General features: G+C 37.8%; 1 protein-coding gene across 1 annotated transcript in view; it reads left to right on the top strand.

Annotated features, from left to right (window-relative positions):
- BANP (BTG3 associated nuclear protein) overlaps window positions 1–17,339 on the top strand; it is a 167,379-nt gene that overhangs the window by 72,932 nt on the left and 77,108 nt on the right. The window contains exons 8-9 of the mRNA XM_067302383.1: window positions 3,172–3,339; window positions 13,447–13,577. Coding sequence (XP_067158484.1) covers window positions 3,172–3,339; window positions 13,447–13,577 — 299 coding nt within the window. The remainder of the gene's footprint in view (window positions 1–3,171; window positions 3,340–13,446; window positions 13,578–17,339) is intronic.

Below are 17,339 nucleotides of genomic sequence, written 5' to 3'. Positions count from 1 at the left end.
CCCTTAGCTGAAAGCTCTCCTGCATATGATCAGTTATTGGTAAAGACCGGAAAGTCAGCACTTTGATTTTCTGATATAGTTTGTATGCATTTTCAATGTGTGTCTCTGTACCACATGTAAATCATATCTCTAATGTTGTTACAGTGAAACTTTTCTCAGAATATGTATATCCACTTCAAAAGTACTCCAAAGTAGTGAGTATTAGATTATTGTTTGGTCATCAATGGACTGTTATCAAATGTGGTTGCTAAAAATCTTTTAATAGAATAACATTTTAGGTCATAGTACCAGCTAGATAGATTCAAACATCTGAAATTCATTTAACCTTTACATCAGCTATCTTCATAGTTAAGGGCTAATTTTTCGTGCCTAATTTGCTTGCTGTGACTGAGTATGCAGTTACGGTAGAAATCTGTGCAAGCAGCAGGCATGTTGGCTATACCAGTTTTACACCTTCAACCACTGCAACAGCTAAGTAGGAATTTTGTGAAAATGGGAAAGAAGTATGCATGCCTGGTTTTGAAAAGTTGTGCCTGATGTCTGAGCTTGCTCTAGCTTGAAACCTACTTCTCTGACTCTACCCTGTTTAGCTTGTTCATCTCCTTTACGTGCTTTCCTCTGTAGTCTTGTTCCCTCCATGAAGATGATATTCTCACTGATTGAAAGATAACTTTTGCGACCTGTAGTAGAAGGCCTTCTTTCTCCATCTTTCCTCAACAGAGCAATTTCTAGGGCATTTTACTTTATAGCTCTGGCACCTATCATCTTCCTCATATGCTCTTGTCCTACAGGTCTTGGCTCTCCTAGCATGACCAGCTCACTGCCCCCGAGACTACCTTGTCCCAAACAACTTCTATTGCTTTTGATTTCTGTTTGAATCGGGCAACATCCTGGAATATCCCATGAATTCCAGTAACATTTAAAATTGTTTCTGCAAGAGTTTTCTGTGATCTGCAACTAATTCCATCACTTTTTTTAGTGAGCAGCAAGCAACATGAAAGTCATTAAAATGTATTTATGAATGAAATATGGACATTTGTTCAAGAAAACCACAAAGCATACGACAGTGTGTTTTATGTTGGACTATACAAGTACTGTGTATGCACTGACAGCTGAAGTCATATAAAGAGTTAAAACACAACTATTTGTACTGGACATTACTGCAAACATTTATAAACCCATTTCTCTGTATACTGCATATTAGCTTTTAAAGCAAAAGATTACTTTCAGAGATGTGGTCTCAGTATTTTCAGTACGGTATGTGCTTTCATTTTGCTGACACCTATGGAAAGGAAACTGTTACACAGCAGCAGATAATTCCAGTCAATTTTCTTCCTACCCTCACCCCCTTTTGGAAACATAGCATAGGAGTCATAAAGCAATCTCTAAATAACATGCTTGCTGTCACTTGCCAATGAGAAATCTTGAGCCTTTACAGTGCTTTAGAATTGACTTTTTGATGCCAGCACTTTCTTCTGAAATGCTCTCTGCTTTATTTCAAATTGCTCGTTGAACAAAGGTACAATAAAATAGAGCATCAGAAAATAGATATAATGTTAAAAATGATGGTGACTTGAGAGATATAGTACTCCACTTGACTATGTTAAAACAGTAACATGCCATTTTCAGATTCTGAGAACTCTCAGCTCATTTATAATATAAAGGAGAGAACAAAACTCTTTGTGCAAAGCTAGAATTTTGCTTCTCTAAGCTTCAAATCAACAGTCTTAACATACATGATCAGACCTTATCCTGTTCATAGGACTATAAAACAGCTTAAGCATGTATTTAAGTACTTCATCAGGATCCTATTTCAGAGTAGGATGATAAACCCAGTAGGTTGAAAAGATGACTTTATCCGGGGGGGGGGGGGGGGGGTGCTGAGAACAGCTGATACCTAAAGGAACAGAAGAACCTTAAGAGAGCCTTTAAGCATAGTCATAAAGTCCAATTGAGTAGATACAGATATTACAACTTTAGATTGATTTTTAACTGCAGTATTATGCATCTAAATAATTCTGAAAAGTTTAAAAGCTCTGAAGTTTTAAAGAATAGTAAATGTTCAGATCTATTTTCTTTCAAGGTTTCTGAACTTTTTGGTTTACTTTTCCAAACATTTCTTTCTCCACCCATGAAGAGTGTAGATTTTTCTTAACATATAATCAAATTCCCTCAACTTTTGATGCTTTAGGCAAAATATAAACTACTGTAAGTAAGGCTTACAATAAAATGGTAAGAGTCCGTAACAGTGTAAGGAGAGCCTTGAAAAAGCTGACAATGCACCGCACATTTCCTTCCCAATTTTTAACTATCTCTTCAGATGTTGAAACTAATAATTTTTTCTCATATTTTTTCTCATACCTGAGACACACTTTCGATTGCTTCTGTTTCTTGTGTAGCTAGGTCTCTGCTTTGATTACAGAGGTTGCACATGATAATGAACCTAGTTTGAGTTGGCAGCAGGACTCGGTCTGTATAAGGTTTGTTACAAAATATTCAAGCAGCTCAACTCGCAAGTCAACATTGTTTTTATATAATCAGTTTGGCAACGTAGCACAAACTGTTCAAATAACTGTTGAAAAGTGCAGAATGTGACTCAGATGACTTGACTTACTACTAGCAGTAACGTTTTTAGATTTTAATTTTGTACTGTGTTTTTATTGGATTTTGATGAATCTTCAAATGAGTTTTAAAGGAGTTTGTCCATTTTATATGGAGCCTTTGGTCTGGCTTCCTACTCATCAGATTTATACATATTGTGGCACTATTAGTAGTAAATACAGCTTCATCTAGTTTTGACTTGGGAGTGCTGGATCCTTCTGTTTTTCAGTATTGCACATCTTGAATGTAATAGTGCAATTTTCATGGATAGAAGTGTAGATTGAGAAATTTCATAGACTGGTGACATTTTTAAATACACAGCTGGTGTGTGCATATGTATGATTACTTAGTTCTGCTAACAGCTGTTAAAATCACACCACTGTATAGCTTTGGCATTTTTCTTAATGTCATATTATTCCTTTAGGGTGTTTTGGCATGATGGGAAGCCCTTAAATTTTCAGAGTTACTCTGTTCTCTTTGAGTGCATGACAGTGTGGGTTGTTTATGTGTTTTCATGAAAATGCAGATTTATGCCAGGTTCTGTCCCTTTGTGTTTCTTTCTAATTATAGGTCACCTATTTTATAAATTTGGAATCACAGAATCCGACTGGTATCGGATCAAGCAAAGCATAGACTCCAAATGCCGAACAGCCTGGAGACGGAAGCAGCGAGGTCAGAGTCTTGCAGTGAAAAGCTTTTCAAGGCGAACACCTTCTTCATCATCTTACAGTGGTTCAGGTAAAAAAATAAAAACAACAACAAAAGGCAAACTAGAGAAGTGGAAACTTAACAGTAATAATGTCATTTGTTTTTAATATACATGAAAATGACTTTGCTCTTAAACTATGCTTACAACAGGTGCATGTAGACCCTGCATATTTTATTATCTTTATGAAACAGGAATATAAATGGAGAAATCGTCATTTCTTTCAATTGAATTTTTGGAGTGTTTTTTATGTTACTGCAGCTTTTTTTGATGTAACATTTATCACTGGCAAAGAGGCATCTCCCTTTATTACAGTATGGGTGTATGTCTGTAGCGCACCTTGAAGAGTCACTGCAGCATTCATGTACTAAGTGAAGTCAACCACTCGTAGTTAAAATCTTAACATCAGGGCTTCAGTGCAAGCCAGCTGTGTACTGGTACATGCAGAGTCCTTGATGAGCTCGTGGGGCCCATAACTGTAGTAGATCCCTGGCAGAGTATAGTACTGGTGTGTCTACAAATCGCCATCACACCCTTGGTTGCAATGCATTAGCGAACCTAGAAAGGAAGTGAGGGATGTGTGTTTCTTACATGAGGAGCAGTGGGAGAAGGGAGACTAAAACAGTAGTAAAATACAGACTTGTTCAGGAATGAAAGTGTAGCACATTTCAGTGCGTGAGAGAGGTTAGCTTTGTTCATTAGTACTTTGTCTGAACTCCTTGCTTCACTGAGATGATTTCTAAATGAAAAAATTTGGCAAATGCAGCTTCTCGCTATTGTATGTTTTTTTAATCGTGTTAAATTTCTTGAGTAGACGGTCATAATACTTATCTGTAACTGATGTTCATAAGTGAACATCAAATGATGTTCACACCTGAACATCAAGAGTCAAGTGAATAAATCTTTCTCGGTGTGTTCACACCATTCAGTAGGACATGGTAAACTTTCTTCACAAGATAGTTTCCTCTAAAGAAATGCATGCATCCTTAAAAATGTTGTAGGTGATTCTATGTTTCCATATAGGTATATAGGCATGAATGATAATAATAACAAATGAAAAATACTGACCTAAGAAGTGTTCTCATAGGACATTTCTGGCTCATACCTTTAATATAAAGCAGTGTTATGGGACATTTGTACATCATATATTAAAAACAGTGTTTTGGAAGTGAGCCCAAAGAAGAGGAAGTAAGTTTATTTGCCTGCATAAAACTTTTGGTTGCATGTTAACACTAACCACTGTATCTCATGCAAAGAATGCCAAAATCTGCTTTCAGTGGAAAGTTTTATGTGCTGGAGCTGGGAATCGTATCCAAAATTCTCAAATTAAAACAACTAATCAACATAATGATAACCATAAGCCATGTATAGTGATTCAGTCTCTTAGCAATCAGTATTTTAGAATAAAAATGCAGTAATAAGTGTGTATTATCTTGTGTTCATTAGGCCATACTCATTTACTGTTGTTGAGATTTATTATTAAAAATTATTACTTTTTAATCTCCTGGTTTGGAAAGGTGGGGAGACCAATTGTAGAGACCGAAAACACAGATTCAGGCTCAGTGCATTCTTGTTTTCAGAAGGCCGTAAGGCAATAGACCTCTTTTTTTTTTTTTTTTTTTTTTTTTTAAGCTGAAAATTCCAGTTTTTGTTTCACTGTAGTTTGATCCCAACTCCACCTACCTGGTTTGTGAATAATTGTTCCATGGGTGTGAAGACACCTGAGTTGACTCTTGGGATTTCAGCAGCATGCTCTCTGAGCAGGTGAGAGTAGCATGGTACAGACACACATGGGATATTTCTGCAAGAGCCAACTTGGGTTTTTCAGGCTCTGAGCCCAGGCTGACTCATTTAACTGGAGCTGAGCTGGCTCCCTTTGGTACATCAATCTTCTGGACTTACCATGGAGCATTTATGCTACATGGGTCTCCCAGTGTACAGGATGTCTCAGCTCCCTGTTCCCCCAGATAGTGAAGAGTTCAGTGCAGGTCCTTTTAAAGATGTCTTTAGTCCTGAATATGATAAAGGTCAGCTGAGGCAATTTGGCATGTCATTGCATGCAGCCAAAAATAGAGTACCAACAATAGCATTAATAGCCTTTGGGTAGGCGAAAATATCCCATGGTTCAAAGTTTTTGTTAACTTTCTTTAAAATATTGCTCTTACTTGGAACATTACTGGCATCATTTTCTGGGAGGGCTTAAAGATAATAGATGAATTCACCACTACAGTCATAGCCAGGAATGGTAGAATGCTGTTTAAAAAAAAAAAAAAAGTCCGCTTTTCAGAATCAGGTGGTCTTTTGAAAAAACTAATTTGCATTCCAGAAACAGCTGTGAGTGATGTTTCACCTGCAACACCTGAAGAAAGAGGAGGAGGTTTGAGGAAAGCAGGAGAGTGGGATGAGAGGCTGAATGAGTGTATAGAGAAAAGAAAGAGAGGTAAACATTTAAGGAAAAAGTGTGGATTCAAGCACTATTTAAAAAGGCAATTTTTTAATGACAGGGCTGTAATTCCATCCCTGAGTTCAGGTAACCTCATGAACCACTCAGACTTTGCTTTTGTGGTTTGACATCTCTGGAACCCCTCAATGGAATTACAGCATCATAATTCACAGGCATCTGTTACTTATTATATATACTGCATAGTGGATATAGCAAAACTCCTGTTGCCAGCTAGCAGGAAAAAGAAGTAATATTTCACAGCTCTGAAGTAAAGGAGGTCTGTATTTCACAGTTATGACAACATAGCTGTCAAATATGGCTTTTTAAAGTGTTACATATGAACCCAGACAGTTTTTATGGTAGCATTTGGTTCAGGGGGCAATTTAAGGTGAGCCTTGAATGGTCTGGAATTCAGCTACTTGAGAAACTGTCTTTTCCACTATTGTTCGTTAGGGCTATTATGATTAGCTTCTAGGTCTTCTACATCAATTCTCCACCCAGCTGTGGTTGTGCACTCTCCAGAAGACTACCTGCATATGACTTCATTGTGTAACATGTTGCTCCATATCAATTCACATATAACGGGCATTTTAGTTACTTATCTGTTGGGTGGAATATAGTAGCTGCTTCCCACAAAAGATATATAAAGATAGGAAAAAATTTGCTGTTAAAAGATTGTGAATGGTTACTGCGGTGTCATCTTTACTCTATGAAGAATGCAGGGATAGGCAGTGTAGTTTCTCCTACAACTTCTTGGTGGGCCAGATCTGAGCAGTTCTGCCAGAGCTGCATGTGCCTGCACCTAACTGCACAGCACATTAGGAGGATCTCGGGAGCAAAATTATGACCCTAGCCTTCAGAGCCTTCCTGATGCTGCTTTGTCTCCACTCACTCTCTAGAAGACTGTATGACTTCTATTCAAAGAAGGTATAATTATTTTGTTTCATCAGGAAGTTTAGCAGAGCTTGTTTCTGTGAATAACCACAGGTCACCGAGGACCTTGACCTAAGTATGTCAGCTTATATAGTAGTTTAAATGGGGAGTAAGAGAACAATTGTATCAAATATGAAGGGACATATATGATAGGAAAGCACTTTCATTTTAGATCTTGTAAACAAGCGTTTCAGATTGTGCTATGTGGGAGAAGAATTAAAGGAGACCAGTCTTTTACCAGGTTACATATGATAAATATGTTTCTTTGTAGAAACATGTTTAGTGTAGAAGTATTTAAACCCACTGATGCCTGGCTAACTAATAATACTTTCTGAAGGAAGTTTTAGGGCCTACTATAGAAGATATTCCTGTAATCTTTAGAAAATACTTTTAAAAAAATATGCTATTGCCATTGACATGTACCTAGAATAGACAAGTAGCATTGCAGTGTCTATTATGCAGCTGAGCTGTTCTGAGATCATTAAAATGCTTAAGTATGGTTTTGAGGTCCTGAGAGTGAATGAAGGACCACCACATTCCTGCTATTAACTGTTTTCCAGAGTAGTTTTTCCTCTTCTGAGCCTTGTAAGTGATCCTAGTATTTCATATAGAAAATTGAGACTGACAGGTGCAATAGAAAAAAAGGCTCAAATCCAACACAGTGGTGTGTTTGCTGATGATTGGCTTGAAGTGATATTTTTAATCAGCTATCTCTAGGGGCTGATTAATAGCAAGATAGTTTTCAGTTATATATTTATATAATTTTTCAAATCAGAAATGTACTGGCACTTTTTTCAAATGTTGCAATATTCATTTACATGTTGCAGAATATTTGCTTGGTATGTTAAAAGTCATCTTTATAGAATAGCTAGTAATTGCTGTTTGGCAGTGAAAATTGTTGAGCCATCTCTATGTATCATTTAAAATAATTTTGTTGTTAATCCTAAAATAGTCTCAGATCACCATAGTCACTGCCCTGCTGGACATCCTCTCCTTTTAAGTGGGTCACTTGATTTTCCAGAGCTGCTTTTAGGAGCAATTAGTTTGCCTCATTTAAAAAGATACAGTGGTGTGAAGCTCACCTGCCTGCGACCTGGCTTTCGTTCCTCTGGCTCTGAGGCATCTCGAGGGTGGTCAAACACTGGCACAGGTTGTGCAGAGAGGCTGTGGAGTCTCCATCCCTGGAGATGCTCAAAATCCGACTGGCAGTGATCCTGAGCAACCTGTTCCGGTTGCCGGTGCTTTGAGCGGGGCTGGGGGCGGGGGTGGACTAGGCAATCCCCAGAGGTCCCTTTCACTCTCATCTGTTCTGCGACTTGTGATTGAGTTGTTGCACTTGTAATTATCAAATAAATTTGAAATATTTATATCTAAAGAAGGTTTCTTGAGGCTGCTATACTTGAGTTTCACTCTTAGATGCTTGTTGGACATGTTAAAACTTCTAGGCTTTTTCTGCTTGTTCATAAAAAGAATTATGTAGCGTGTGGCTTTGATTTGAATCGTGCTGTTAAAAATGATAACAGATTTCCTCTGTGTTCTGCTTATTACAAGGAAAAATGAGCTATGCAGACTCTGTAAGAAAGCACAGGGCTGAGTCTATAGTCTTTACTCAGGCTTTGCCACAAATTTTTGGCCCTGTAATTCTGTGATACTGTTCAAGTGTTAAGAGCTCGAGAATAAATGATCTCCAGACTAAACATCTAAGAAAGCTGGTAGAAAAATACAAATGAATGTCTCATCTCTGTTTTTCCCTCGCAAAGACGCTCATTATGATTGTTCTACATTTAATTGACTGTGCTGCTTTATAGTAGCCACAAGATTTATGGGTTGCATAAAGTCATTGTAGCAGACTGTTAGATTTAGGCAGAGTTTGTATTTCCATATATTATCTGGTTCTTTGATTTGAAACTGTTGCTGTTTGTTGGCTTTGAGGTATTAATTGCAGTGGTTTGCTCTGCCGTTCTCGGAGCCAACACTTTAGTCCTTAACGTGTGTTTTTTCTCTCTTATTTTTTCTGACAGGAGTTTTACACATGGCTGCCATGATGATTTAGCTATATATTCTTTTAAAAGACATTAGCGGTCTGTGGGGGGAAGGCAGTAGGAAATGAGATTTTGGGGAGGAGGATTAGTTGAAGAGTGCCTTCTCTCCCTTTCTTTTAATTTCTCTTAAGATCATTAAAGCTGTTATCACAGTTTTCCATGTTGGAATTATTAATTAGCTCTATGACTTTGGGATTTATATGTAGCTTTGGGCTGAAGTGCTCAGCTTATGCCAAGATGTCACACACACAGATGGACGTTGCAGCCAAATCTTCATAGCTGTTTTGCAAAATGGGAGGCATTTAGCCCTGGATGAGTCAGGTTTAGATAATGCTTTACAGTAGAGAATTTTATTTCTGTGAATTGCTCATTAATCGGTAAAATGTTTATTTTTTTTTCTTTTTCCGTTTTTGAGGACTGCTTTGTTTCATCTGCCCATTAACCTTTCCTTGCTAAGACTAGACGCCAAGGAATTAAGAAAATACTTCCTAGCTTGTTACCAGAAGTGTGCGGCTGTGAGGCCTAGAAACTAGAAAAGCAGTTCTGAGTAACAATATGTAAGCAAGGAGATTAAACGTGAATCCCCTCTGCTACAGAATCCCTACCTCCTACGTCTCCTTCCCAAATGAGAGGTCAAATGCTCAACTGTTAAGTATTTGGCAAAGCTTTGCTGAACCGAGTGTGGCTGTGACAAGTTATACCGGCTGTGCTCTCGTCTGGAGCAATTCCTGAGGAAAACGTGGCGTTCCCTCTCGGTTGCTGCACTTGCTGAAAATGAAGCTGACGTGGGTATCTGTTAGTATACTTCAGGTGACTGTTTCTAAATAGGAAATGCAAGGGGTAGATTTTAAATAAAGATTAATTGCAAAAGTGAATGAGTGTAATGAGAATAGAAAAGACTTGGAAAATACCAGAGGTTTTGCCTTTGAAGTGAGGAATTTAAAAGCTGATCTTGGTTGGAAAGTTAAACATGTCTTTTTGAGACAGTTGCAGATTACATTTGTCTGAAAAATCTAATCAAATGGCTGAGGAAGGTTAGCTTTGAAAGAAGTGACAGAAGTCGCTCTTTTAGTGGGGGGGTTTTGCCAACTGTTGAACATTCGTCCGAGAAGACGAAAACTTACCTATAAACGCTAAGTTTTCTTGGACTCGGAAGCACGTGCAGTCAACAGGCAGAAATCTAAAAGGACGGATTTCAGTTCAGGAGGAGGGAATATCTTGGCAGTAAGTCTTTGCGGGATCATGATTAACCGCGCGTGGGCCGGCGCGGGCAGTACCGCCGTGCCGCGGCCGGCTCCGAGGGCAGCGCGCGGCGGAAGCGGCTGGGCCGCGGCAACGGCACCGCATCCCGCTTGCCATCGGCGCTGCGGCAGCGCTTCGCTGCCCGTCCGCCTCCTCTCGAAATAGTGCCATGGAAAATTTCAAAGCGAGAGTTCAGCTGTATGGTTTCTTGGTGCCAGGGATTCGCTAATATATCAAAGTTGTAAATGTGAGGCCAGATAGTTTACACGATAGTGATTTATAACTGTTGACATATGCTCCATTCAAGCTGTGTGCTATTCATGTTTGTGTTTGTTTTTTATGGGGACTGTTTAAAAAGGGATAAATATTGCTTTTGTCTGGTCAGAGATTTAGAGGGGGGAAAAACAATATGTATAAAGGATGTGTTGTTTTTAGACACTGCTGAATCCTCTCTCTCCTTTCTTCTTAAAAAAGGAAAAAAGAAAAAACCCCACAACCAACAAACCAACCCAAAAAACCCCAACTGTGGTTGTTGCAATGAAGCCAAACTGAAATCTATTTATAAGTAACCTTGAGAAATGTACAGTATGCCTTCATTCAGTCCCTATCTCCTGTTCCTACCTCTGAAAACCTTAATAATTTTTGGCATCTGTAAAGCAAAAGATGGTCCACAAATAAGTACAGGGTTTTCTACTTTCCAGTTAAAAGCACATTTCAATGTGTGCATAATACATACTTAAATATATATTTATCTGCTGCTGCTCTTTTTATTTCTTTGAAATTCTTCTGTTGCATGACTTTCCTAATCAGGAAATAAATGCTCATTTTAAATGCATCTTAGTGTTTTCTCAGAAGTACAGCACTGTGGTTTGTAATGGTAAGCTTAAGTTACTGGAGGAGTACTGTTAGAAGGTTATTAAAGCTGTTAGCGAAACAAGCTTCATTATTCGTTTCTGTCCCAAGTCCAGCTTTGCTGTTTGTGTGCAAAAAAAATATATATATATATACACACAAGTACACACACGTATATGTATGAAGGATTATGCATTTGGACACCATAGCTTGACCAGCTGTTGAGTTATATAGTGGGAGACTGGGAAACAAAGTCACAGCTGAATGGACTTGTGGTAATCAGTAAGAAACAAGGTGAAGAACAACAGGCATTCCTAGCCGTTTAGTATCCTAGAAAAATGTTATTTTGTAAAACAAAAGGAAAATTAATTGCATAAAAATATTATTGTAACTGGGGTCATGGAGATGAGAGAAAAAACAAAAGAAAGGCTTGGGTATGTGATGGCTTCAGAAAGCTTGTTAATGCCACTGGGCGTAATGGCAAAGCCCCTCACGGTGGGCAATGTGATCAAGTGTCACAAGTTTGAAGAAATAGCATTTCTGCTTGGCTGGTGTTGCAAAATGTCTTGTGCCAAGTACAGGACTCTTCTTCCAATTGTGGTTTGATAATCCCGACCAGAATTCTGTAGGAAAAGCTTGCATTGTACTGCAGTACAGGAAACGCAAAGTATTGGCGTCACACGGTAACTGACAGGACTATATTTAAGAAATGATGAATTTTCTAGATTTGTGAAATAGTCAAACGTAAAATATGAAAGAGGCATGTCCAATATATAATAAAAATATATACTTGATATATTGTGCTCAGTTATAGTGTTAGAATGCTGCTTTTTAAAATATATTTGCGGATTGTTAATGTAATTAGAGCTGACTAGTTGAACTCTTAAGCAACTTAACTTTTCAACAGAAAAGTAAATGCTAGCTTAGTGGTATTGAAGTTGTCTCAAATTCCCATGCTCAGCCTTAAAAATCATCCCTTTTTTTTTTTTAACCTCTAGTCCTGTCTGCTTATGTGTAGAAGATAATTTTGAGTTTTTTAAAGAATGTTTCAATTAAAATATTTGTATGACTGGATAAAGCTCATTCTTGTAAAAATAACATTCTGTTTTCAGAACAAATCTTTGAGTATTAAGTAAAGGTATTAAAACTTTATGAAACAAGGCTTTCTGATGTGTTGGTCTAGAAACCAGCCATCGTTTTTATACTCAAAACATGTCAACCGTCAGCCACTTATGAGGAGGATGAGGCCCACCTGGTCCGTATTTAAACAATAAATAAAATACTTGTACTGTGGAAGTAGAATCACAGTTTTCTTCAATATTTTCATTAGTGTCTTGCGCTCATACATGTTCAAAGTCTTATATTTTTGAATGCTACTATGCATTAGATGTTAACATTTTACATTATCTTGTAGCATAGAAGTCATTGACAGAGCAATAATACATCCAAATAAATTTTAAACAAATTTAACACTTCAAAGATTTCATTAATGTATTTTTGTGGCATAGCAAAATAAAACTGTTAAAATTGATTCCAGAAGAGCTGTATATTAAAAGTATTTCTTCAAATACATTATTCTAAAAGACCTTTCTGACTGAGAGTGAAGTCACTATGCACAATCCAGTTGTCCCAGTTGTCTCAAATGGAAAAGGAAGAAAATGAGGACTGATGCTGAATCTTACCTATTTGTGTGATATTGGGACACTTTAAGTTTTTTTGTAGCAATGGGTACTTGAACTTGTCACAGGAACTGCAAAAATGATCTATAACCTCAGTTTTCTTTCCTGACTCCTGAAAGGATATAAGATATCTAATCATAAGTAGACTCACTAGAAGTGCCTTAATCTGTAGGAGGACCCATACAATCCGTCTCTCTGCTCTGTTGTGTTCACCCTGTGAAACAGCTTAGAAGGAGCCTTTTGCACTAGCAGAGCCCAAGCAGAATTATTGTCCCTTTTACAGGATGCCTCAGTTCTTACCTCCTGCAGGCTGCGCTCCTTCGTGCTCTTTGTTCACACTTTCACCAGCCTGCTGTCGGGGAAACCTGCGATGCCAGAAGCATCTTCCAAGCAAGTGTTGTTCAGTAGTAGTATGCTTTGGGATCTACCACGCTGGTTGACAGTGTGTGTGTGTGTGTATGTAAAAACTGAAGCTCTCAAAAATGAAAAACTTGTGGCTGTTTTTCAGGATTTGTGGTCTGTTTTGAACCCACCCCCTGTTCCTCTCCCATGGAATCCCTACAGCTTTTACAAGAATTCTTATGCCGACCTCATGGTCCGCATGGAAAAGAAAATGTTCAACTACTTAGGAAATTCTGTATAACATTTTTGCTGTGGTATTACCTTTACAGTTGCAGAATCCCTAATCTAGAATCAAAAGTGTTTTTTTTGTTTTTATTTTTATTTGTTTGTTAATGTATGCTTTCTCAGGGACAAAATAGCCTTTGAAACTGTATTGGAACTTGTAGCAAATCTGCGTGAGCAGTGAACATGCATAAGAAGAATGTAAATGATCTGCACCTGCATACTGACTGCATTTGTTCTCCACAATTTTTAAGTGTACATTGTTGCATGGCCACTCGCATGATATGCAAATATAATAAAGCTGGATTTTTGTCTCTTTTACAGAGGGTTCACAGAGCACAGTCTCAGCTTCTAATGAGATCCAGCAGAACCAGCCACAGGCACTACACTATGCACTAGCTAATGCTCAGCAGGTTCAGATCCACCAAATAGGAGAAGATGGACAAGTCCAAGTAGTATGTACTCAACCTTTTCTAAATTATTCCATTTAAACAGCCTACACAGAAGCAGACTTCACTTCAGTTGATTTTTTTTAATTAAAAAAAAAGGGGCCTATCTTTACTACTTAAGCATGATTTTCAGAAACATTTCAGGCTTATGAAAAATTCTTTTTTTGTAAGAGTTATATGGCAAAAATATTCATGCAGGATTTGCTCACACAACTGCTGCAAATAAATGCACGTTCATTATTCTAGATTTGGCTTGTTAGGTCTCTACCTGGTCTTTTGCTCGCACGGTTACCATAATTATAATAGCAGACCTACTAACTGTACAATTTACACTTCTGAAGTTGTTCTAACCATATGTCTTTTTAAACAGGAATGCATTTAGTTGATTCATTTATTTTCATTTTTAAAAACTGCTTTCTCGAGCATTTTTGGACATCTGTTAGCTGAATGGTTTACATGTGTATTCATCTAGATACGTGTATATAAGCAAAACATACACTGGCCTTTTTTAACCTAAGTTTTAGAATTTTAAGTTAACAATTGGACACAAAAAGGTAAAAGTCAGGAAATTTGAAATATCATAGCTCAGGCCTTTATTATTTTTACATACAGTTTTTGGTATACTCTGCAAAAACTCATCTTGGCCTTAGTTCCCATGTGCCACAGTTTGACTACAAGGATAGCTTTGTATTAAAATTAAAAAAATTGCAAGAAAAAAATAAGTGAAATAATGGATTGTGTGGTATTTTTGACATGTGGCATTTTTGACATGCAGCATTCAGAAATAGTGAATTATGTCTGCACAGTCATTCTTTTGTGGTAGAAATCTGAGAATTTAGTGTGTGAGCTCCATCTGTCATTAGTTTTCAAAAGCTTTAGGCTTTGCAGTTCACAGCTTCTATGTGCAATCATATAAAGTAAAAGCCTCTTTCTGAAACTCTCTTTCACTGACATTATTAATGTTTTGAAGGTACCCAGAAGCCTGCGTGTTGGGCCAGTACCCATCTGCACTAGGCAGTGTACAAACACAGAACAGAAAAACCATGCACACACATATACATACCCATTCTATATGATCACATAAGCCCTCTACTTCCTTAGAAGCCAGGCTGAGAAAACAGATGGAAATGGACAATTAAACAAGGAAGTGTTGAGAGAGAGTAATCAACTTGATAAACGTTAGTACCCAGTGTTCTGGCTCTTACAAAATTTTTAGTCAACACCGTTAAAAAGAAGAGTTTGAAGTAGGATAATGGAGTGTCTTTGTTAGGTATTTATAGCGCCCGCTCCCCAAGTATGAGAGCCAGCATAGGAGAAAAGGAGCAAATATGCCTATTTGAATATTTTGTACATGAAGAATATAAACAGGGAGACTTGGGTCTGGTTGCGTAGATCAGCAAATTGTCAGTGTGGAAATAGTGAGGTTGCTCAGGAATATGAGGCAGAAGAGAGGGCTATGAAGGACACATCCCTTTGGAATGTCCTCAGAAAGGTGGAGAGGCAGGTCATCAGCAATGCCTGCCCAGGGCTACCGGAGGAGCGGCAGAGGAAGCAGAGGAGGGAAGAGTCATGGAAATTGGGGGAGCATTTCAAGATATGGGGCCCAGTAGTGAAGGGACCTGCCAGAGCTGTAAGCTTTGCTTAAAAAGGGGACTCAAATATTAGCAAGCATGTTTTTTCTGGAGTGCACGGGAGTGGAAGGAGATTGAGATGAAAGCGAGTGAGAGGAACTCCAGACAGCAACTGTAAGAGTTGGCCAGTGAGCTGAGGTGCGGGGAGTGCAGGCAGGGTGCAAGTGGAGAGGAAATTGCAGTAGAGACTATGTTTTTCTAAAGTGAAAAAGGTTGTTTCTAAGGTAAGGGAAAAGAAAGAGCTGGAGTGTGGGTGTACTGGATGCTGGGAACCACTAGCTGTGGTTGTCGGATAGGGTTGCTAAATCCAGGTGGGCCACCCTTTTCCCCAAAACACTTTTCTACTATGTGACTGGATGCCACGTGTCTAACTTGCATGTTAAGGAGCCAGTCCTTAAGAGTGATTGCTTAGTGCGACTAATCTTAAATGTGATGAATTACCATTCTGAAACTTGGTAAGAGGACTAAACAGAAGTTCAGTAAAGTAAGTTTCAAACTTAACCTTCCCCATCATCAGAATGCATCCTCAGTGAAATGATGCTCTTTCTGCAGGAACCGAGTGCTAAGACTTTCCATTTCACTTTTGCCATAATTTTAAAGTATTATCTTGGGAATTGGTTTCTTGGTGTCACTGTTTGTTTTAAAGGGTGTATGTTCTTAACTGCTTTATAGGTCTTTTTTGAGATTTTAATTGGTGAGTGAAAAGTATTTTGAGAATCTTGAAGGATATGGTAGAAAGGAAAATTATGCAAAATTGCTGGATATGAGAGACAGAATGGTTGTGTTTATAGATGCAAGTGGTGAAAGTTTGCCTCATTAAAAAAAATAATCTGGACCTGTAAGTCATCCTTTAAATTGATCTTGGAATTTGGGAAAAGTCCAATATGATCCACAGCGAAAATCTAAATGTTGTCATAATCTGCCTAGCATGTTTTATAGAAAGGTCCTAGCTTGAACCAGATGGAAATGGTAGTGCTTTTTCACTTCTAGGGAATGATACCTACACAATAGGCTTCAAGTCATTATTATTATTTAGTTATACTTCTATATATGTTTGTACAGCAGATGTTTTAAAAAAAAATCAGTATTGAACCGAATGCCAAGGATTTACTAAATCCCTATAAACTTTGTTAAGGAGATAGGATTTTAAAAGATTTTTCTTGTTGGAATTGTTTTTGTGCACAGATTGTAATCACTGTCCTTAAAGACCAGCTATATGTCTGCAAAAGATGAGCGAGCAGTTCTTTTTTGGAATGCTGAATGATTCAAAGGGGAATAAAGTCACCTTCTTCTCCCCTGCCTTAGTCAGAAAGGATTGCTTATATTAGAAAACAGTATAAATGGATCTTTTAAATTTTCAGCACTCTTTCCTGGGAGCCCTGAGAGTTTGATGTTAAGGAGGAAAAGTGATTCTAATCTCAACATGGACTGGGCCATGCTCTAATTTTATATACAGTCCCTATTGTCAGAGTGATACTTTCAGTATGTTTTTTCTCCCTATAAATAGACAGTTTCCTTCCAAAGGAAATGAAACTGTTTGAAATAGAGGGATCTGTGTTTCTTTGAAAATCACATGCAATTGTTCTTGTGTTATAAAATAAGAAGAGCCTTTGACAGAATTCCAAATGATTATCTTTAATCTCTGTCTCATACAGGCATATTAAAATGAACACAAAGCCTTATAAATGCTGAAGTAGGTTATTTAGAATCCAATCTCCCTTCAGGTAAATTATAGTAGCAAAGACTTCTCTAGGCTAGTCAGGATGCACAAGGAATTCCTTCCATTTTCTTATCCATGTTTTTATCAAATGATAGGCTTGATATCATTCTGAAGTGGTTGGTATGGTCATCAATACATACAAAGTATTAAGCTTATTAAAACTGTTGGGGCAGATTCTCAACAAACATGAGTAACTGCATTCACATTAATGACTTTATGCCAATTTATATCAGCTTGAGAAATAGTCTTTAGCACTGGACTGTACTTCTCCATAACTGTGTGAGCATACAAAAATATATGGATAATTACAGATATCTTTTAAAAATTCTTACTTAGTTTTGTACTTGGCATATCTATTTTAAGAACTTAGCTTCCAAGGTCTTTAAATGGGATCATTGTTTCAAAGACATGGGTTTG

The sequence above is a fragment of the Apteryx mantelli genome, chromosome 10 (assembly GCF_036417845.1).
Source record: "Apteryx mantelli isolate bAptMan1 chromosome 10, bAptMan1.hap1, whole genome shotgun sequence".
Classification (NCBI taxonomy): domain Eukaryota; kingdom Metazoa; phylum Chordata; class Aves; order Apterygiformes; family Apterygidae; genus Apteryx; species Apteryx mantelli.
The sequence above is the reverse complement of the archived record's forward strand: the minus strand, read 5'-3'. Positions and strand labels throughout refer to the sequence as shown.